General features: G+C 40.3%; 1 protein-coding gene across 3 annotated transcripts in view; it reads right to left on the reverse strand.

Annotated features, from left to right (window-relative positions):
* Positions 1 to 24,358, reverse strand: part of tafa1b (TAFA chemokine like family member 1b) — a 40,518-nt gene that overhangs the window by 10,143 nt on the left and 6,017 nt on the right. For all 3 annotated transcript variants that reach the window (XR_533745.2, XR_533746.2, XM_008409568.2), the window contains exons 2-3: positions 14,138 to 14,278; positions 144 to 268 (exon numbers count right to left, since the gene is read on the reverse strand). Coding sequence is in view for 1 of the 3 variants with exons in the window: in XM_008409568.2 (XP_008407790.1) it covers positions 144 to 268; positions 14,138 to 14,278 (266 nt within the window). In the remaining 2 variants the exon portion in view is untranslated. The remainder of the gene's footprint in view (positions 1 to 143; positions 269 to 14,137; positions 14,279 to 24,358) is intronic.

Here is a 24,358-nt window from a genome sequence, read left to right on the forward strand (position 1 = left end):
TCAGGGCCTAAAAGACATGAAACCGGTACACACACACACACACACACACTCGCAGCGAGCGTTTGGACGTCTCCTGCATACGTGAGTGTGTGTGTTTTGGGAGCGTAGGTGTGTTGCATGTCGACATATGTGTGAGCTCTCACCCTTGTGGTCTTGATCTTGTTCCCAGACGAGCACATCCATCCAGAGTTGTCAGGCAGAGTCTTGCACTCTTCTCCCTCCAGACATGGTTCCATCTCACACCACCACTTCCCAATTACAATGGACGCTGCAGAGGGAGAGCACAGACCCATGGAAAAAATAAAAAAAAGAAGTAAGTCTGGAACAAAGATAGACACATATGTACGAGGGATGGGCGATGTCGAGTTAAAGTGAACGATAAGAACTATTTATTGCTTCTTTTTTTAGGTAACTGTAAGGTTAGGTCCACATTTGTGATGTTCTTCTTTAGGACACTGGTCAACCAAAGAAGAATGACTTCTATCAATAACCACATAGAAAGGGCATTTAGTCATATTTTCAAAAGTATTGGTATTTATTAATCTCATTGAGCAAACATTGGAGTTTATACTAAACTCAACACACACAGACAGTTTTGGGTATTTTAGACATCATTGAAATTTATCATTACACCCCTGATATGAACAGTTCCTTCAGCTCCTTGAACACATTTCTTACTTTGTGTTGAAAGACAAACATATTGGTCTTTACAGTCTACAGTAAAGACACTTCATGATTGTTATGAAGTGTCATTCGGTAAATAATGACACATTTAATGCAAGTTTTTTTTTTTTATATTTATTTTATTGAATTTTTTCCAAATTGACATACATGCATCAACATGTCAAATTCCTACCCGCACCAAATCGGCACATTAGAAAACACTTACACAGCCAAGACAACATGATAAATACACCACAAATTGATCCAAATCATTCCACAAGCATAAAAAAACAAAAAAATAAAGACAGTTACACAAGCTGCTAGACATTGGCGGGTTTGTCATTAACAGTCTTTCATTGAAGGAATTTTATTACAGGGCCCCATATTTTCTCAAACACACTGACTCTGTCTTCATTGCAATATCTCAGTCTTTCCAACTACAGATCAAATGTGGGCACAGAGTCCTTTTTCCAAAATCTGAAAATCAGCCTTTTATCTGTACCAAACAAAACAGCCATTTTCTCATTTTTAGTGGCTGGTGGCAAAGCACTGGAGACCCCGATGATGGCAATAAGTGGTTCTGGATCCCATTGTTTTCCAAAAGCCGTCGAAAAAACGTGAAAAATTTTCTTCCAAAATGAGTGAAGCTGATTTAATGCAAGTTTTAATGGAACTTTGCAATTAAATGTGTAATTATTTACTGAACAATGCAAAATTTGCACTTTTAATGAACTTTTAATGCAACTTTGCATCAAAAGTCTCATTTACTGGATGACACTTCATGACATCAGTCAATCATTCATAAAGACTCTTTCATGTTCATGACAGGTGTTATGTCACGTTTATGACGGTCTCATGCCAGTCTTATGCACACCCCTTCAAATACAGCGTTACCATAAAGGGTAGGAGATATGAACACTTCAACAAGTAGCTGCACCGAGGCAAACTCTAAAACATTTCATGTACAACTTTTAACTCACTACATCCTGAGCGTCGCCACGTGAGCGCTTTGCTCCGTCTATAAATGGTTATTTTCCTCTCCACTTTGGCCTCGGAGCTGTTGTAACCTGGCTGCCTGGGTAGTTTTGCTCTCCACAATAATGTCTTAAGCCAACAAAAATTAATCATTATTTTTGTTTTGATATAGCTCCATTGGAAGTAAGGGAGCAATCTCATTTTTAATCAAAACTAATTGCCTCTCATTAACATCTACGAGATTCGTCCCGAAGCTGTCTGACAAAAACAAATATCTTTTTCCGTTTTTCATCAAACATCCCCCTCCTTTCCCGTTTTCCTTTCGAGTCTCTGGATGCGTGCTTCCATGTTCATGAGTGTTCTCCTTGTTGAACATATATGCTCAACAGGTGGCGTCTTTCACCGCATCGGAAAAATAAATAAATGTGCATGAGCCAGGATTTGTCTACAGTATTCAATTATTGACTCTGTAGAGTCCTCTGGATGTAACAAATACCTCGTTCCAGACTTTGAACATAGCACTAAAAGGTTGAACAAAGTAAAACAGTTTATGCTTATACACTCAAAGCAGCTCACACACGCATTAAAATTTATAATACCACTTAAATACCACATTTCATCATGAAAAATACAATAAATTCAATTTGGGTTTCTTTGGAACAGATTAGCTATTCTTGTGAAATGACAGCTGGAAGCATTTTGGGGTACATTGCTACAGATTTTAGAGAGTTTTTTTTATTTGTAACATTTTGAAAGCTCTGGATCACCTCCTACCCACTCAGGGGTTGAGAGCAACTTACCCAGGCCACACACACAGAAGTTGGTCTGTTCCTATGAAGTACCAATAAAAAACCGTGAATTTTGTGCTTATAATGTAGCAAAATCTGAAAATGTTTAAGAATACTTTTGCAAGGCACTGTAGTGAAGTTGATTTTTGGGGACTTTCAGATAGTCGATTGACTCATGTGAACTTTTGGGATTTTCCTGCACGTTTTTTTTTTTTTTTTCTTTAAACCAAAATGTCCTACAGAGAGAATTTCTTTCAGAAATAAATCCCAGTGAAAATTCAAAAGTCAGCTTCTTATTATTTTATTACCCACGTTTGAAGTAGTTTGTTTTTCCGCTCTCCTCCACTTCAGTTGTCTGACGGCAGACGTAAGAAGTTCAAAGCCTGTAGTGGTTTGTAATTCCACTCTTCCTCCACAGCCGAATCCTCACCGAGACGTTGTTTGTTTACTTCTCACGCTGAATGTTGCCGCCAACATTCAGAATGAACTGCTCTTCTTTTATCATTCTGACAAAAAAAAAAAAAACCCGACAAGGCGAAGGTCAAACTGCAGTGTGCCTCGAAGAAGTTAGACAACTGTAGTCGTCATTGGAATCTTTTTACTAAAATATTCAATTGCCCTCCAGCTTGTGTTGCCAAGGTTACAGACGAACCATTAGTGGATGATGAGCAACACGAAGTAAAAAGGTGTGCAGAAATAATAACTCACTTCCGGATACCGCCATGCTACAATTTACACACTGCAACCACAAAATCTAAAGCAATTCAATATGATGATGTTTCAAAATCTAAAGTTCAAAACTCACAACATGAAGTTAATTAATTCCCAAGAGGGAACAATGTGACTTTTTGTTTATCGCTGCTCCAGGTGTAGGACACCCGACTCTCAACTTGACCGCTGGGGAAGTGACCGCTCACCCCCCCCACCCCCCGAGGGTGGTTTTATTTTACTACTCGTCGCCCGTCAGCTCGCGGGGCGCGACCTTTGCGATTACATGGGCAAGCTTCACTCTTCCTCTGCGAGAAGGCTGGGCGGATCTCGAAGTTGTTCTTCTTATTTTTTGACTGACAAAGATCTGTTTACTTTAGTTTGATTTAACGCGTCGATGCTATTTAACAAGAAATCCTTAAGTTCCTTTACAGGGGCTTCGGCAAACTGTCACAGATGACAGATGCGGGTGAATTAATCAGCAAAAAAAAAAAAAAAAAAAAAAACAGACAGTGGAAGGGTGGCTGCTTGTTATGTCGGCCAGGAAGCAGGTTGGACTTTTTAAGCTCTGATAGACAAACAGGCGAGGGGTGGGGACTTGAATTGATTGGAAAACATGAATAGATGGACCTTTTTACAAGTGCATCTGTCAGTTCTCCGGCGGGGAGGTTCAGTGATGGATTGAACTCGCTGACACATACCTGCCAGGTAGCAGAACATCTGAGCGCCTTGACGAATGAGATGGAGAATTGATCTGCGTCTGTGTCAAAATGTGAAAACGTGTTTGCGGCCTTAATGAACGCTTAATGTTTTTTAACCGGGAGAGGCCGGGACGGGCGCCCAGCCGACTTTAGATTCAAATAGGGATGAAAATGAGAGCTTTCACAAAGCTGTTGCTTTCTTTTTTTGTTCCTCATTGATGCCATCCCGATGGGAAACCCGCGTGTAGAAAGTTTGAGAAGTCGACGAACTGATCCTGAGCGTATTTCGTCAACCCACGATGACTGACTTAAGTAGGGAAAATATTTCCATTAAAATGAGACAAAAGTAGGGGAGCAAGAATTCAACTAAAAAGAAAAAAGAAAAAAGAAAGAAAAGAAAAGCAGTGAAGCAGTGGGAGAGGTCAGAGGAGTATGGAGAAAAGAAGCCGGCGTATAATTACTGGAGAATTGAGACTTGTCCCCCTGAACCCGAGGTCAGAATTAGAGAGTCATTATTCGACATTAATCTTAGCAAGTCCGGAAAAGGAGAGTGCCAAGTTTTGATTAGCTATTCAGAAAATATTGTTTGGCTTCATAATCACTCCAGCCTTTCTGAATGACTGAATTTATAATGACCGCACCACAGCACCTCCAGACTTGAAGAACACCCACTTCTGTACTTTCCTTCTCCCCCACTCTGATTATGAAATTCAAATTAAATCCTAGATTGACAAAGAGTAGTCGTATTATGTGACTCTTTCCCCATTTCATGACATCACAACCATAAGCGCCAGTCAGTGGATGTAGTGGACTCTTGTGTGATCTGCAAGCAGTGGGGAACAAAGAAGTGGAGGGAAAAACTATACACGGATTTCAATTTATTTTTCTAAACCGACGAAAATCTGAAAAGTGTGGCAACCATTTGCTTTTAAGCCTGTCTGGCTCAATGCATTGCATTGCATCTGGAAGTGTTCTGGGGTGCATCTTCACCATCCTTGCAGACATGGAAACTGATGTGTTTTCAAACACTTCCTGCATAATAGATCATTTAGACTAGCCAGACAGAACGTGTGAATATCAATTTTCAAGTCTTACCAAAGACTCTCCGTTCTGGAGAGATTTTGTGTGTACAACTGAGTACGCTTTGATGTACACAAGCGGTGTTCAAAGACACGTCTCAAGGGCCGTGTGTGAGTCCTGCACGACTCACTGGTTCAGCAAAGGAATGCAGTGAATTTAACTTTTTGTTTTCGACCTGTGTTTCCCTCCACCCAGCCTCCTATTACCTTCGCAGCAGATTGTTGCCACTCCCATGTTGCACATTGTGAGACAGTTTTTCACCTTTTTACTTGTGTTAAATGAACCTCTGATGAATACTCTTTCTAACCCACCCATGTCTTAACTTTTCATTCTTCCACTCATTTTCTTTTTCAGATGATGGACTCGCCACATGTCACATCTGACTTATTTGGACACTCAAAGGCGCTTTACAGTGAAATCGGTTGTTGTCGTTCTAGTGCACATACTCACACACTGATGATGGCAAGCTACTGGATTGTAGCCACAGCTGCCCTGGGGCAGCGTGACTAAAGCAAGGCAGATATCGTGCTGTCGGCCCTTCTGACCACCACCAGCAGGCAAGGCAGGTTAGGGTTCCTACCCAAGGACACAACGACAGAGGTGGATGTTGCTCAAACCAGCAGCCCACCGATCACCGGATAAAATCTTACCACCGTCGCCACCATCGACCAACATTAACTAACATCGACCAACATGTAGTCACTCTACTATAGAGACAAGGGGTCAGATTATGAAATGACACCCTTGCCTTATATACCAGTACTTTCAAGCTCCAGTGCTTGACGGCCAGAGTACTGTAACTTTTATACAAGTCCTTTGTCCTAATTAAATGGCTAAACTGCCTCTCTTATCTAGCATACAGTCAGGTTCTACAGAGCCATGCTAATGAGGTAATATTGGAGTCAGGTGTGCTGAAGAAGTTACAGGAGACCGGCCTCTGAGGACTGGAGTTTGAGACCCCTAACTTATACCATTCTCAAACTTTAACAAACCAATCAGAGCTCTGTTTTAACTCTTGAACAGATCCCAAAGATGGAAACCAATTACACTCCCTTAAAAAAAAAAAAAAAGTGCCACCTTTTATATCACAAAGATAACGGCTCTTGCACTTTGCACATATCCTTCCCGTCAGTCCCAGAAAGATTTTCAACACGGGGCGAGAGTTGCTGCGGCATAAAGGTGAGCTAATGAGATCCCTGCCCCTGAAGCCCTCTGGATATCTCTCAAATGTAGCATCAAAACCTGTCACGCGCTGCTATGTACGCCTGCAGTCGAACAGAAGGGTTCATTACCCTTCAGTGATCAACAGTGAGCGGTCATCTGCGTGTGTCTCCCACTGAAAGCCTTTGCTAATGCAGCAGCTTCATGACAGCACAAAGCGTCGGTGCGTTAAAGCATCGGCCTGTCTGTGTCGAGACAATAACTGGATATGCAAGTATGTGCGTGTTATGCCCATGCTCTGGCTTGTGGTTTGGATGTCTGCTACAGAGGGATAAAGGCAATGGTGCAGCGATGAGCGCCTAATCCAAGCGGCTGTTATTGGTCCGGCGAGGCAGGAGAGATGTAAGCGTTTCACTTCTTGAAAGGGATCTACTTCACTTGGAGTTCTGCTGGCCCTGACAGAACTGGGACATCATTTTCCTTGTCAAAGCTGATAATCAATTCACCTTCTAAGGGCGCTCTGACAGCAGACCCCCCGCCGAGGTTGATGCCTCTGTGTAAGCTGTCGTCACATCCCCGTATATTAATATCGGGCCAAACAGTTACAAACAGCGGGCGGTGAGAATCCCACGTGGGCCATCGCCACACGTCAGTAAACACTCGACAATGAGTCTGATCTCCTAGGTGCTTTGATGTTGGAGTTTGATGCTAATGACCGGTAATGGAGATTATTGGAAAAAAAAAAAGTCTCTTTCTGAAATGTTTCTTAAAGATGAAGGAGCGTTCATTGCGCCATGCTTCAAACGTCGTCTGAACGACCTCTGGAGATTGGCGTGTGATTTGTTACGTCAGCGCGCCGGCTATTTATATAGAATGTTTTGTCTAATAGATATGTAACCTGTGCGTGATACAGAGGCAGCAGGTGTCCTCCGGGGAGCAGGAGGAGATGAGCTGGACTATGGCATCGTTCCTCATCTCGATGGAACATTAATAATACAAGGACCTGGGGAGAGAGCTCCATCTGGGCCAGGCTGGTGCACCGCTGTGGGGACAGACCACTGGCTCCTGTAATCTGTAATCCCTCACAGACTGCAGCCTCAGCCCATGGGGCTCCACTGACACAGAAAAAGACAACAACTTTCAGCTGGAGCTGTTCTACAATAATAGAAAAAAACCAACAAACAAAATGTTAGCCAATGAAAATCTGACAATCGGGGCTTTCATTTACTCCTACGTCGGTAGCTGCGTTTTCGTTCACCATATTATTGCGCAAATTGGAATTACAAAAATAAATCTGCTTATAGACTTAAATGGCACTTTTGAAAATACTCAAGTTTTGTGCTCGGATGAGTTGCATCAACATTAGTGCATTAAAGGATAAACTTCAACATGAGAAACTTTTTTTGCATCACACCAGTCGTGATCAACAACCGGATGTTACTACTGGCGGAAAACACAAAGAAGGCGACAGGAAGTGGGAGGAGGATGATGGCGCAGCGCATTTTCTAATGACTTTTCACGTGAACAAACTTATTCATGTCTGATTTTAATTGCTTTTCTTAAATAATAGAAACACCACCATTGGGATTTTTTTTTTTTTTCTCGACTTTAGTGGAATGTCAACAAAGTTTTGCACACATGTTTTATTTCATTCCCTTTTGTTTGGAGCAATAGGTATGAGCATGAATTTATTCCTAGTGCTATTTCCCTCTTGGGATGGAAAGGGTTTGTATTTTTAACCACTGAGTTAATTTAAATGGTGTGTTGTCTCTTTCACATTTGAAATATGTCATTGTTGGTTTATTTAATGTTTACCTTTTTAGTCCTACTGGCACTTATATGTTTTTGATCGTCAAGTTTTGTGTTTTTAACTTCTATTGGTTGAAGCAGAGGAATTTAGAGCATTGACCTATAGTTATATATTAATTGTTGGAGTATTGTTTTTATTGTGACTTTCTATAAAATTAATTGCCCTTTGGAACATGGATGAAGATCTGAACCTGAATGACAGGCAACCTCCGAGGGAATGCTAATTAGTAAAAAGAATGACAGGAGATAAAATTACACACGTAGCTTTATCTCAGTGCAAAGACAGCAGTTCTTTGAAGGCTGGGAGACAGAAGATAAAAGATAGAAGAAGAAGAATGGAACGATGGAAGCAAGGAACACAGCAGAAAAGTCAGAAATCAAGATGTTCAGAAGTTTAAAGCAGGGTTAAGTCAGGCCATGAAACTCAGGGTTAAACATCTCACAAATGCACATAATCTAGTGGAGAATATTCAAGTTGGATTAAGACAAAAAAAAATTAACTTTTTGGCCTGCATGAACCCTGAACACAAATGACTTAAGAGGAAAAGTTCACCTTCCAGGAGAGCAACTCAAATCCCACAGCAAGGCGGAACAGAACGGATTCGATCGAAGCATATTCATGTGCTACAATGGCCCAGTCAAAGTGCAAACCTAAAACCAATCTGACTAAGCTCCAGGTACTTTGTGACAACAACGGAAAAACTCTGGATGTGTGAAGTTGGTGAAGACTTTCCCAAAAAGACATGCAGTTGTAATTACAGAGAAATGTAGCTCTGTGAAATATTGAGTCAAAAACATGTCAAATTTCAGAGTTTTTCAGGGGAAAAAAATTGGAAAAAAAAATAAAAAATTCAATCGACTTGAGCTACTTTTTGGTGGTTTACAACATAAAACTCTGAACAGTGGAACAGTTCTTCTTAGAATTGTTGCTAAGACACTCTCTGTCTTCAGTCAGAAGATACAGAACAGCTTCAGTCAGAAGCTTCTACAAATTTGCTGTAATACAGACCACTACAGGACCGTCTGCAATAACTCTGAAGAATTTTCAATTAGTATGAGTTTCAACATTTAATTTCCCTTTGGGATCGATAAAGCATTTTTTGGATTGAACTGAAATGAATCTGATTGTTAGTCTTGCATGTCTCCATCTCTCACAGCTCTAGTCTACTAATTCCTGGAAATTTGCTCCAGCCCTCCTTCAATTCTAAAAAATGGGTGGATAAAATAAAAATAATGGATTAAAATTTGCACTTTCAACAACTACATTGTACACCTTTAAACTGCGGCTAAATGCTGAAGAAATATCAAAGAGTCTCATTGGTGATTGAAAACCTAGGAAACGAGGACATTTACCCAAACAGGGTCCAACTCAGAGAAGTAAAAATGATTAACAGCTCAACTTAGCATAACTCAGAGGGGGTAGTTGTGCTCAATAATGTAGCAGCACAGCTCAGTGACTTGTCATCTTTATTTTTATCACCTCGCCTTCTGAAAGTGCTTGTTGATCAATACACACAGCAAGACTTCGCTCCCTGGGTGAGCTTGAAGCAGAGAGGCGTGAAATGTTCGCCGCAGCACCTAAACCTCCACCTTGAATCGTCTGATTTGCATACCTCTGTCGAGTCTCGTTGGGCGTCCTTATTTCAAGGCCAATAAAACAGCTATTTATTTGTAAATAAGTTATTTGCGGTTAAAAAGGTTTTAGCGTTAACGCTGCATCTGTCCAGACCGTGAGCAGCGACTTTACAACCAAGTCTGAATGCTTAAGAGTCCTGCAAGTTCTCTGAGATATTCATTGGTGCCTGGTGCTGTAATGCAAGGGTTCAGGTGGTATAATTAATAAATTGGTGAGTTAAATATTCTACGAACGGCAGCTGGACTGGAAGGGAAAAAAATCCACAAGGCCCAGGAACAAGAGACTACAGCGTTACGGATCACCGCCAACTTTAAGAATCCACGCAAATCTTTTTCAAACCACCGTATAATAGCAAAGAAATGTTTGACAAGACATTGTGGTGACAGTATTGTCTCCACTGTCTGCCAACGAGATGAATGCAGACTGTCTAAAGCAGGACTGACCCTCCATGATGTCGCAAACTGAACCAAGTGGATCCAAAATACTTGTGTCAGCCTGTGATGAAATGATGTCTGATAGAGGCAATGTGGATAGGAACAAAATGCTAATATTTAGTCATCACTGAAACACAAGGGACTAATAATATTGGATAGTAACCAGCAACCTTCCTGATCCCACGGAGACATTTTGGTTGCCAAAAGAATTTGTCGAGAGCAACAAAACTTGCTCGACTAATTGAAAAAAAAAAAAAAAAACAAACAAAAAAAGTCTTAATTTTTGTAAACATATATTGTACTGAATTAGCTTTATTGTTTCATTTTATTGAATTGTCACATTATACACATAAGTCTAAGTTTACTCTGGAGCCATTTTTAGATTTCTTAATAGATTAACATATCTCCATGTACATACTTGTTTTATTCCATTAATTCATTTTATATTTAAGTCATATCTGAATTACTTATAATATCACACTTGTGTAGATATTAAAAAATATATGTATTTATATCGTTTGTGGTTATATTTTTATTTGCTAATATTTGGACAGACTGGCTTATCAACAAATAAGCAATTTCCCCTCAGGGATCAATAAGTTATATTCTGATTCTCTTATCAGAGTATTTTGTAGAACTATTATGATAATGATACTTATTGCTTATTTTTTTAGAAAACTGTGTTGCTGTGATTGCATGACACGGCCATCACAAACACAGGCGCTACCAATTTGAAATATGCATATTTAGGACACCAGTCGCATAAATTAGTGTGATTACTATCACTAAACTTCACAGGTATTTTTTTATTTCCTTTATTTAACCAGGTGAACCCCGTTGAGATCCAGATCTCATTTTCAAGAGGGGCCTGGGCAGAAGTCTGCAACACGCAGCAACCTGATTACAAAATAAAATTTAATGCGTTTTAAAACGTATTGATATTTATTGATAAAACAGTAAAACCCCCAATCTCAACTCTGCTTTTGGGAGGTTTCAAACATTCATTGGGATTCATTTGATTTATTGTGACGACAATGCAAGAAATCTACCACGGCAAATGAAACAATCCAGTAAATGCCCAACGTTACTTTACCATATCAGTTAACGACGAATAAAAATGGCCTACTTAGTGAAACAATGGCTTTGCTTTTTAACCATCAAAGCACCAAAACAAATAAAACTATTCCTCCTACAAATAGTCTAATTCTGCACAAATCTGAAGAGATGTTGCATAAATCAGTCTATCCTACTTTCTTTACATTTAAACATTCGTTCTTTGTGTGCCACTCCTGGTTTCGGTTGATAGGAGACGCTGTGGGGGGGGGGAGATGAGGAGCAACACGTGGCTCTGGAGCCGCAGGTTGCCCACCTCTGCTGCGATAGCAGATCAGAGGCTCCTTGTACGCCCGGCGCTGACGAGTTGTTCTACCTCATTTTCTAGGATCCTTTGGAGTGTCAGCTGTGGCACCGCGCAGAGCGGCTCTGTCTGCCACGCACTCCGTAATGAAGACATTTTGATGTCTCTTCTTCGCAAGAGGGCACTTAGAGAGATAACTTTGATCTTTTTCTGGAGGTGAAGGTGAAAAGGCTCGAGACCGAGGAGCGATAAACGAGCTCCGTGGAGTAAAAGGGCATTAGATTTTTGTCACAGTAGACTTGTGACTTCCTGTCAGATTTTCTTTTCCTTTAAAATCCCTCCCAACACCCCCGCCACAAAAAGCTGCCCCTTTTTCTGATTGTGTGTGCGCGTTTTATTTTTCCGCCGAGGTAATCCAGGTGCATTAGCCCGAAGCTTTCCTGCCTGTTTATTAGTTATTCATTTCCATCAGTGTGAGTAGCCTAAAGCGATGTGATCTGCAACGTGCTCGGTGTTCAGCAGCTGAACTGGATCATCTTCTTCCCCTCATCGTGCCCAGAAGCACGCCGCCGCTTTTCACGGTCCACTGAATTCTCCCCATTCTAAATATCAGCAGACAGGAGAAAAAAGAATTAAATAAAATCATGTCTGAATAATTTGTGGTTTAATAAATGATCATTGAAAAAAAACGAGCTTAAAGCCAAAAAAGGCTAATTCTAACTTTACCCTTGTGTAACTGTACTTTTGACATGATTTTGGAAAGATTTTTTTTTTAACAACTTCAAATTAAAGCTGTTTTCTCTAAACTCATTTGGCCCTTTACACAACAAACTGTATCTAAATCTTTCTTTGTGGTTTTTTTGGGGGGTTTTTGGAGAGAAAGTTGGTTTTTCTATAAATATTGATGTGTGTGCACATCCACAACAGGTTGTGGAGGCTGTGGCAGAAGATCATGAAGAAAAAGAAGCTATTCCAGCTCTGACAACAGCTGCCCACACTGCAAGGCAAACAGAGAAAAAGTAGGCGGCTGCCAACAAAAGTCTGACTAAAAATGGGAGAAAACAAAGAAAGCTTGTATATTTTGTGAAGACGCTAAACAGCTTTTGTTGAGAGGGCGTTCACCGTTACAGGAAAAGGATGTAATAGACCAAAATTAGGGTCTGAGCTTGATACTGTTACTCCAGATGTATATTTTATTTTAAATCTGTTTTACAGGCTGAAACAGTGGACAGCGGTTTAGGGTCCGCAGCCGCCTTTGAATAAGCTAAAACGCTTATATCTGCATAATAGTTCAAACATCACATGTACATTAAAGTGCATTAATAGGCACAGTGAAGTTAAGTGACAAACATAACACAATGTGGAAGAAAGTTGGGACTTTTGAATTACAAGGATGTTTTTAGTAGATGAGCTACACAACAGTTTACCGCATTGTCAGCTAATTATATATAAATCTGGATTTCTTAGGGCAACAGTCAGGGTTTTATGACTATTTCTATAAAACTCACTGGAGAAAGAATGAAATAAAATAATTCAGTCCGCTGCACACCTGCCTTAGAGGTATTTTGTCAAGACTCAGCAACTCGGTCACAGAGATGCTGCTGCTGCTGGAGGAGATGGAAAAGTGCCGGATGGAAACTATGACGGGCTAAAGAGCTAACATTTGTCTTTGGTTTAAACAAATTCAACTTTTCCTCCGTTTCACCCCGAGTGCTTAATGACACTTCAGAAAAAGTTATCGGTTGTTTTCACTCACCAGCGCAGTGTAAAAAATATTTAAATAAGTCATCACATTTACCATTGTTGTTTAAATGTTTTCAGTGTTCAGCTCTCAAATGAACCAAACATCAACTCTCTGTTATGTAAAAAGGATGAAATTAGTCATTATTTTTGTCATAATGAACAAAATCTTTGAGTTTCAGTCGGCATATGAGGATTTTTGTGGACCTTATATTTTTTGGTAGTTTATGTAAATATCCTACAGGATGTCTACACTTGCACCACTTTTAGAGGCCAGGCAATTTTGTTTTGTTGAAGCACGGAATAAAACATAAAGGTCTAATTAATGGCTAAACCCAACAGTATTCATCCACCTTGGAGGTTTTAACGACATCATCAGAAGAAGCAGCCACTGCTCTCCTAAGCAATTCTGCTCATTTCTCATCTCCCTTCAGTGCTCTGACAGGGATTTCTCCCATTGACTGGCACCGTTGACAGGATGCTCATCGCCTTTTTTAAATTTAGTGGAAAGCGTTCAGCGAAACAAGTTCAGTTTTAGTTAAGCTTGCAAGGCGTTCTGAGCAAACTTAGAAAGCTTCCTTTCCCTTTTCTGTTCGCACGTAAGAAACACAGAAATTCAAACTTTCCGTAGAGCGGATCAAACGGAGAAATCAGCGAACAGAAGGAGAAGTTGTGAATGAAAGTTGTGACTCTCTGTGATGTTTTAGAAGTGTAATCTGTCTGTAGTTTCAGCAATGACAGTGGAAGAAGTGAACAAAGCCGGTCAGTCCTTGACGCCCACACTTCCAAATATTTAATTAACATTAACAGAGTTAAGTTGTTCGGCTTCAACACAGTCCACACCTCCAGCAAGCCAAAGCCCAGATCTTCTGAATGAAGCAAAATGCAGAACAATGGGCTGGTTTCTACCAGCCACAACTTCTGTTCCGTATAGAGGACACGTGTGTCTTTCTACGCATGTTAATCCGTCTTTTACACGTATTAGGACAGATACTATAGACAGTTACCAAGCATACAATACAGGACTTCAGACATAAATTGTCAGTGGCCTCAGCATTACACTAGAAGACATGAGATGTTCTCACCGTCCACGCAGGAGGGTTTGTTGCGTGTCGTCCCGGCCACTTTCCCGGGCAAACAGGAGCATTTGACCGTCTGCGAACGCTCCTCGATACGGTTCTTGTTGCAGCACCTGTGAGCAGCGATCACCTCACAAGTTCCTCCCTCTGCAGAGACACAGGCAGAAACATAAGCAAGAAAATGTGAGAGGAAAAAAGAGCAATTCTTATTTACAATTTACCAACACATTTCAAAAGCAGCTCCCCTAGACAGCAGCCATAACGGGAACGAGAGAGGAGCTTCGTAAAACTCAGCTACTACTCATTATATTATGTCAGCTTAACAGCAGTACAATCATCAGGCACTTACACTGTAAGCATGTGTAACAAATTGGCCCTCAAGGAATCTCAATTATGTCATCAAATTGCCTCTCATTCAGGGCTGGCTGTCCTCACTTCATACCAATCAGCTCATGATGACTCTCGTGAAGAACATCGCACATTTACTAACATGTCCATTTCTCTATTTTTAATCTGCCTCACATATGTCATCGATACGATCAAACATCTGAAGTCTAACAAAAAGTATTCGCACCCCAAGAACTCTGACGTGTTGCTTCAGTGAAACCTCGGCAGCTTCATAATTTGGACTTTTTTCCTCAGGATTTTGACTTTTTTTTTTTTGTTCTTTAAGTATCAGAGTTGTTTACGTTGTTTATGCACCATCAGGAATATCTGGTTTTAAAACTCAACTCTCCCAAATACATTTGGGACAGGTTTTCAGTGTGGACAAAGTGCAGGTTTACAAATCCAATAAACACAGTTATGTGATTTATTTCTATATGCTAACAAACTTAGAATCCAGAGAAACTACTATATTACCTTAGATCAACATTTAGGACTTTATAGAATCAAACATGGAGAACCAGCATCTAGTTTATCAGATCATGAATCCAGAGAAACTCCTACCAGTTTATAAACTCTTATTCTTACTAAACATGGGGAACTAATATGTAGTTGTATATTTGTATTTTTCTCTTGCTTTTCTTCTGTTACTTTGTATTTCCTCTAACTCATGAATGCTTTGAACTGTCTTGTTGCTGAAAATGTGCTATATAAATAAAATGACCTTACCTTACCTAACAACATGGCTGACATAAAAACCTGAGAATGTTTGGTTGACAGAGATTGGCACAGAATTACAATTCAGAGTTTAAAGTCAGAATTATGAAAAGAAGTCAGAAGTATCTTTCTTTTTTTGTCACTTCAGTGGCCCCGGTCCTCTTCCGCACTAAATTACATGCTTCTTTGTGTGGGTCCGCATTATAAAGTTCCCGTACAATTCTTTGAAATTTGTGATTACCACCTCCGGGCACCGCAAGCCACCAATTTGTCTCCGCATTGAGCACCACTTAGTCATTAAAACTTCGAAAGCCGACCCGCGCACAGGCAACCTCATGGCTGCGCCGCAATAAAGCATCAACTCCAAAGCACGGCTGACAGTGAGAGCAAATGTTGCACAATCTGCCCCAGTTTGACAAAGGAGGATGTCAAAAAAATTCAGCCAACGCAGGAGGTGATATGCGCCAACGGCACTAGTGGGTCAAAATAACAATAGGGAGGATTACCCCAGGGAGGGTGCCAGGGTGATGGAGCTGAGGGACACCCTGAAATGAGTGAGACAGGCCGAGAGAAAGAGCTAAAGGACAAGGTGTGTCTTCCTGCCAGGGACTGGCCATGCCGGTGAGTAATGAGGTAGCCACTGGAAGTGCCCTCTTCACACAATTATAACACATGGGGCTAATGCAGCCAGCAGAGCTGCAGGAGAAAGGCCCTTCATCACTGCTCTCCCCTCTCCTACCGGCCGCAGGAAAAACTCTTTATCTTCCCGTGACAGCCACAGCAACAGACGGCAGCATCCAGCAATTAAAACTGGAGCTCATCCCAGGACGAGGCATCAGATAGGAAAAAGGAGAGTCTAATATATTCCACTCAATACACAGAGTAGAAAACTAAGAGAAAATAATTTGTGTAGTGCATTATATCAGCTGGCAATGTAGCATTTTAAAGAGGGTTTTCTGCTGCAAAAAGGGAAGAGGCATTTACTTCTGCTAGCATAAAAAAGAAAAAAAAGGAAACAGTTTGTTTCTCTCTGCCCAGGCGGGTTGAGCAAATATTTAAAATGACTTGGGTCATGAATTACAGAACTGAGCACCAGGCAGTCTGGAAGAGTTTGGAAACAGTTTTCTTCTTCCATTTTCATCAACTTGGACTTTGGTCTTGGCAAGACCAAAGTCCAAGTAGTTCCGGATTACAAGACAAACATTTGCAGTCCTGCCGGACCCAGCTGCCGCTCCGTATTAGGATCACTCTCTCTGCCTTCTCGTTAGATGTTTCTGGGCAGGAAGAAGCAGAACATGGGAGACGCACACAGGAATGTGCTTTCTGGCCTGCAGAACCCACAGATTTCTCTTAGACTTTCAATTAAAACTAGAAGCAGATGCTCTACGGCAAACCTCAAGTGACTGCTATAATCAAACACGGTGAGAGAGATGTTATGTTGCTCTGGTGTGAAATCTGGACAATTTGTGCCAGAAGAACATCTCCCACTGAACAGAACATTGCATGTTGTCTGTATGGATGTATGTTATGTGTTAATCACACAACTTGCTTCCAAAGATTAGTATAGGTCTCTGATTTCGCTAATATAGGGATTGACGACATGATCACAATATAAGTATTTCAGTCGATATCGATTATTACCGATGAGTTTTTTGTGACTGCTGACATGACCTTTGCTGTTTATCCACAGTTTTCACTCCATGCCATTAATCTTCTATATTTAAGCAGTTATGAGCAAAGGTGACAATATAATACAGGTTGCTGCCAGGTAAAACTGACGTAGATTTCTCAGTGGACCATCCATTACGCCGATCTCTTGGTCCACCACATCACAAATGCGCTGTCAGATGGAGATCTGGTGACAGGGCGTTTTATCACACAAACATTTCATCATACTGAAGAAACCAAGTTTGAGATGATCTGAGCTTTATGAAGTTTTGCATTTTTTCCTTTCAGAAGTAGCTGCAAGCAGATGGATACACCCTGGTTATAAAGTGATGGAAATGGTCAACAAAGGCAGCACTTGTAGTATTTTGCTACTTCTTGAAGGTTTTTAAGACTCTTTTTTTCCAACTACACAGACCAATAACTTCCGATGTACAGACTCGTTTAATAAATTATGTTATTAAAAAGTTAATTTGTATGATTAGCCAAATGGACAAGGAGAGATGCTTTAAACCCTTTTATTTTTGTTAATTATGATGGTTTTCCACTTGAAGCAAATGAAAGCAACATTTAAGATAATATTGAATCAGAACAAGTCAAACACGAGGGCTTAATGAAAAGTATGTTTACTATCTTAAAGGTTATCTTCTAATCTGATAAACGACTCATCAGAATACATGCTGTAACTTGTTGAATATGACCGCATGCTTGTTCTAAATTATTCTTGTGGGTAAAGTTGGCTTTTTTATTAACATTACAATTAAGAATATTGTATGATTGTAATGTTATCGGTAAATACCTCCCTGCCAGAATCAGCTGCAGTAAATCCACATTGTGCTAATTTCTCTCAGGCCCAGCTGTGCTTCCAACACCCTTAGCAACCTTTAGCATTTACAAACCCTGTCAGGTGTGGACATCTGCTGCAGCGTGACTCCGACCCGACAGCTCAATATTACAATGGCCATTCAGAATGTGAACTCTTATGATGGCAACAACAATTTCCGCTTTTTATATATCGACTCTATTGCATGAACACAGTTTGTAGATTGCGACGTGCATGTTGAGCTCCCGTGTTGTGGATAATGTTCTGCCACGTTTTATTGAGGGAGGGGGAATCAATACCAAACGATATTAATAACCCACGTCATAAACATCTTTTGTCTGCCAGCTCATTTTGCGCTGTAAAAACAGCCGACTGCTAAACACAACTTAACGTCACGGGCGTGGGTTTACAGCAAACTGATTTGATATAGTTAACCAAATAAACACAGATTTGGTGTGTTCAAGACCTGAGAATGTGATTAATGTAGATGTAACAAACCACCTAAATTACAGACTTAATGAAGAGTCCAAACACACACACACACACACACACACACACGCAGACACGCATACACCCACACCAACATGTCAGTGTGTGTATATCGGTGGTGTAAGATCCAGCCAGGTGGACATTAGGTGTGAACCATCTGGTATGTGAAGCAGAGTGCAGTGTAAATTGTTCCATGATTACTTTAGTGGGTCTGTCACAAGAGGCACTTAAACAACAAATGGCCACTTGAACTACACTTAATCCCACTCAGGATCCTGGGAGCCCAGAGTGAGGTAAATTACCTTCTGATTTGTGCGTCTCAATGTGTATGCTACGTGTCCTTAAGAGCCACGCGATACTTCACAACAGATGTGTTTGGTCCCCTCCCCAAAAAAAATGCATTAGCAATCGTGTGGCGCGTTCCAGTGCAGTACTGGGCAAGAACAACTGGAGACATGACCGCATTCCTAATGGATGTAGTGCCTGGAACTTGTCAGGCGGCTAAGGGGGTTAAACTAACTTGCTAAGATGGAGTGGGTGGCTGTGCACTCTAGCCTTTGGTGAGGGAAGGTGAAGGGCATCGATGGGACCATCGGCTGGTCATTTTTCTCCCCACGTCCTGCAGTGACAGCAGTCATTAAACGACTGGATGCGGTGATTACGTTTAAGGAAATCAATGCTTCATTGTTTTCAGCTTAGCCCAATGGCCAATTACGAGGCGGTAATAAGGAAGGTTGTAAAAAGTGGAGATAAATATAGGAAGTAGGAGTGGAGTTAGGAGTTAGAAAACAAAAACAAGCTGCGCTTCATCATTAGATGATATTTGGAGACTGTGAGGATTTGGAATTGGGGGCATTTTAAAAATCCTAATTTGCATATACAATATATTCATTTTCCCTGAACTTTTTCCACATTATGACCACAGATTTGAATGTGTTTGATTAGGATTTTAGCACAAAGTTAGGAAAACAGAAGGGCAGGTCTCTGTGGTTTCCACATTTTTTTTAAAACAAATGTAAATCTAAATTGTGCAGCTCACTATGGTTAATTTCCATTTCTTTATCTCCATAAAAAACGCCATATGCAGAATAAAATTAGCGTTAGATATTGCAATGAGCACATCATCCGGATGGTGGAATATAGAGGTGGGAAATCCAGCTAATATTAGCTTTCAGAGTCACTTTATAGCAAGCAGAATGACAAAAAAAACACTACTTTGTCTGCTAATTTCAACAAGTGCCCACTGCATATTTTTGTGTTTATTTGTTAGAAAACTTTTAATATAACTTTTTTTTTTTTTTTTTTGCAGAGACTGATGAATTAAAATAATTTGTGACTGAAGTAGCATAACATTATGGATATTCTCATAAATCTTTTGTTAGAAAAACAAACTTTTTAAAATTAATTCTCAGCAGTATATGAACGACCGACTGTCAACACTCAAGTCTCAACAATAGAAAACCATGACACAAGACACAGTAATATACCTGGAATGAGCTGCGCTGTCTCAGCAGCAGTAAAGTAACATATTTTGTTTATTTTAAATTCTCTTTTTGTTTTAAATCAGAGATTTAAAGTTAAAATCATGTTTGTTTTTACAGGGGCACTGCATAAAAATCCTATACTGGCCAATTCCTACTTAAGGAACACTTTTGATAGTCACTATATCCCTCAGTGCAAATCTAACATAGTATAAAATGATCCGTCTCTGAATGACAGAATGCGGCACAGTGATTAATGTTTAGTGGGACGACTGATGAAGCCACTGATGATGTATATCTATTGTCAGGTGAGGTGTTTATGCAGGAGGATTCTGTCTGTAACAACATTTTCTGTGGGCTTTTTAATGCTGGTTTTCAATTACTACATTTTGACCTGCAGGGGATTCAAAAGTTAAACGCACCGTGTTTTTTTCCCCCTCTTCCGAGAAGAATAAATCCACTTTGAAGAAGAAGAAAAAAACGAAGCGTAAACAGTCTCTCAGCACACTTTCTGCACAACTAGGCTCCAACATCTGTCACGCAGCCTGGAATTACCGAAGTCCTTGATGATGAGGCTCTCAAAATGATAGAGAAATGCTAACTGCCGGAGAACATCTTTTTTTTTTTCTTCCTCCGAGAATTTGACATGAGTGCTGGTGATTTTGTGACTGATGGACAAATTACACACCTGAGAGGTTTTAGGAAAGTGAGAAGTAGGCTGTACGCACCAAAAGTGTTTCTGCAAACCATAAAACCAGACATCTGAAACGCCTGGGCGGGATGCGAAGCGTCGTCGCTGTCATAATCAGTCAGTGGAGGCCAGTGTGCTTGTTTTAAAACGCCGGATAATGCAAGTCAGGGATGTCGAACTCATTTTCCTTTTGAGCCAAATCAAGATCATGAATGTTCTCTAAGGGCCGGTTATCAATACATTTAGCGATACATTGATAAAAAAATGTTAAACTATTAAAATATAAATACATTCTTAAAATTAAATCGTACTGGACATAACTTCAGTCACTCCAAGATTTTACAGTTTATTTTTTTCACAGTAAACAAGTGTCTGTGGTAGTAATTTATTCATATTTGCACTTATGTATGATGGTAAATGCAACTTTTTATCACTCGCCACATCGACATCAAGCTAAGGTAGCTGTTTAGTAGAAGTAAGAAATGCTGCCACTTTCAGGTAGGAACAAATCGTCACTTAGGCCCAATGTTTGGCAGATTTTTGCAAAAAAAATCTGTAATAAACTCACAATTACGCATTATCGTGAAAAAGTGTCGGGATTTGTTGATTTTGTGTGAATTTCCACAATAATTCACAAAAAACTGGGGCGACAAATTGGTGAAATTTGGCAGTAAACAGATACAAACTGCTTCAAATTGATTGATAAAATAATATTTAAGCACACTATTATTGTGACGGTTCTATTTCTATATCCTGCTAGAGTCCAGAGGGCCACATAAAAAGCTGAGGCGGGCCGGATTTGGCCCCCGGGCCTCGAGTTTGACACGTGATGTAAGCTGAACACCCTGCTGCTGACTGTGCTATTTCTGCACCTGTTCTCAAGGTCACAGCAGCACAACAAATTACTCTGTGGTGGCTAAAGACTTCACAATCACAGAAATCAAACTGACAATTTTATTTTAGACAGAAAAAACAAAAAAAAACTGTATACTGGTAACCACATCCCCAAAAATAATTTAAAAACTTTATATCTTGGTTTAACTTGAGAAACAAGCACCATAACATGTGCAGAGTGGCAAAGAGCAGCAATCACAGGCTCACCATCTGCAATCAATTCTACCAGAGAGGCTAAGAAGAAAGCAGCTGGTGACTGGAGTCAAATGAATTTGAGTTTTATACAGAAAGTTCACCGACACGCCACATCCAAGCACTTTAAGGTTTTACAGACGGCAACCCTGTTTGGTGTGAATATTGTTGTTAAGGAAACAGCATGCAGAGTTAGACGGTTTTTCTTGTAGAAAAGCAGTCAGAGAAAGAACCGAAGGTCAATATTCACTCAGTGGCCATTTTGTAAGAGACACGATTTTAATTGCTTGTCAGCACCTCTATGCATTTGGAGGTCCAGATATTAGAAAGATGACACTCTGAGCTTGTAAATTACCATCGCTAAAGGCAAAACGTGTCAAACCTTGAAGCAGATGGGCTACAGCAGCAGAAGACCGTTTTCCTGCTGGCTGAGAACAGAAAACAGAGGATGCGACTTCCACAGGATAAGCAAAACTGTTCAACAGCAGATTGGAGAAACGCAGGCGAGACTTGATTCCTGCTGCAATGTTCAGACGGTACCTCTGATCAAGTTTAAAAGTACCAACGACACTTGACATACCGCACTGAAATTGCGTTTTTCTTTTCTCAAGTTAACACTCGCTCACTTTATCTCTCCGCCGCTACAGTCTCAACAGACTTGCTAATGACTCATTGGTGAGGAAATGGACGCAGCAGTCAGGAGAATGTAAAGCTTCTCAAGGACTCACAACAACTTCTTAATCAGCGAACACTCGCTGTTCTCGTCTGAATGCTGCTGTGCCTGTTTTCCTTCGCCAAGCCGCCAGGTACTACATCTCCATCTCGTCCAACCTTGCTCACAGTTTCTCCCTGTCCGTGGGCTTGCTGTCATTCCCCTGTCCCTCTGCGTGACCGACTGCTATCTACCGCCTCAGAACGCCTCATTTCCAATGTTCATCTCAGGCAGCAGCAGGGGCTGCGATTCCCGTCGTCAGGCAAATAAGCGCAGACATATGTACTTACAGAAACGTAAAATTTGATACGGAGTTCTTTCTTGCCCACGAAGCGGAGCAAAGGCTGAAGTTCAAAATTAATGCTGAAATTATACAGATTTTGAAGACAAACTGAGACTCTCACAGGCATCAAAGTCTCTTCGAAGCAGCACAATATTTTTATGAAAAGCTTTTGCATTTTTTCGGTCAACTTTTCTTGCTGTGAAATCATGCATAGTGAACAACAAAAAAAAAAAAAAATCACCCTTTTTTCGTCTAATGTGTAAGTTTCAGTCCATACTTGAAAAAAAAAAAAAAAAACGTCCTGTCTGTCTAGATTAGTTTCCTGTTTTTAACATTTAAAGAAACAGAAAAGGGAGGAAATTAATGATCAGCTTCAAGAGGCTTCAAAGTGGCTGCGAGCCAGCCTTCCCTATGCATATAAGTTTAATGACGTTCGTCGGGATTTAGCTTTTCATTATTTAAACATCAAATGTGAACTTCGCGAACACTCCCTCGATTACTTAAGATAATGTTTAAACAGCCTTCAAAGCTCTGTCAAGTGGATTCCAAACGAGAGCCTCGCCGCCTGTGCCAGGGAACAACTTTTCAAGTCTTTTGGCAGCAGATGAGGTGTACATATTTCATCAGGAACTACACAACCCACATTTACTGTACACCTCAAATTCCCCCTCCGTCCCCGCAGTACCAGATAAAAAAAAAGCATAAAAATTGCAGCTTGTTTTTTTTTTATGTATTCATAATGAAATGTCACTTTCATGATGATAATAGTGTCTGAATTACAACCCAGAGAGAACATAAAAGACATTTATGTAGATGAGAAAGAATAAAACAAAATAATAGTCTGCATACTTTTTTTTGTGCATGATCCAGATTTTTACTATGCTACATTAAGGAGTCAGCCTTGGGACTCAGAAATGCAGTTGAAGTGGAATTCTCAAGAGCTGCTTCTCAAATGCCCTCCTAAAGATGGCTCCAAAGGATCCGTCAAACTGCATAAAACTCCATGCAAGGCTGGGAAAACTTTTCTCTTTTTATGAGTCGCTGACCAACTTCCAGTCGTCTGAATACGTGAGTCAGAATCTGAAAAACCAGATTTTGCTCACGCCGGTGATTTCTACGTTTAGCATTTTACAGCAGCAGTCAAATTTCACTCTGAAACAATTTGTTTGGGGGGAGAAAAAAAACAATATTTCATTTGAATGCAACAGAACAAAACGTAGCCACCTACCATAAGCTTGTTGGACGGAAGCAAGGCAGACTGAGCAGCACTGCCAATGTCACGCTCTTACAAAAGATGATCATTTGCAGCAACATCATGACAAGCTGCCCAGTGAAAGCAGCAGGTTGGTAAGGCAAACAGCTTTAATTTCTATCTATCTATCTATCTATCTATCTATCTATCGGATGTTACTGCTGGCGAAAACGTCGAGGAAGACAACAGGAAGTGGTAGGAGGATGATGACGCGGCATGGTTTTTAATAACTTATTGCGTGAACAACAAGTTTATTCACGTGCCGTTTTAATTTTGTTTCTTATTTAATGGAAACGGTGCAATTTTGCAAATCTGTTTCTTAGACATTAATGGAAAATTGACATTTTGCACACATTTGTAATGGAGATGAAAGTGGATGACTTCTTAGGCAACTCAGATTGATGTGTTTTTTACACTTTAGTTCTCTTTAATATATGATGATGTGATAAAAAGCGGGTGCTATTTGACAAAAAGTGCACTAAGGTGGATTTATAAGAGGACCTTCTGCAGAGAGAGACTCAGGCCAATGAATAATGAAACATGCCCTCAAGAAAGAAGTCAAATAGACCTCACCTCAAAACATGTTTAATCAAATAAATATTGTATTGTGTTATGATTCATGTCCTGTCCATGCTGTGTTAAGC

This window comes from Poecilia reticulata, linkage group LG5 (genome assembly GCF_000633615.1).
Source record: "Poecilia reticulata strain Guanapo linkage group LG5, Guppy_female_1.0+MT, whole genome shotgun sequence".
In the NCBI taxonomy this organism is placed as follows: Eukaryota; Metazoa; Chordata; class Actinopteri; order Cyprinodontiformes; family Poeciliidae; genus Poecilia; species Poecilia reticulata.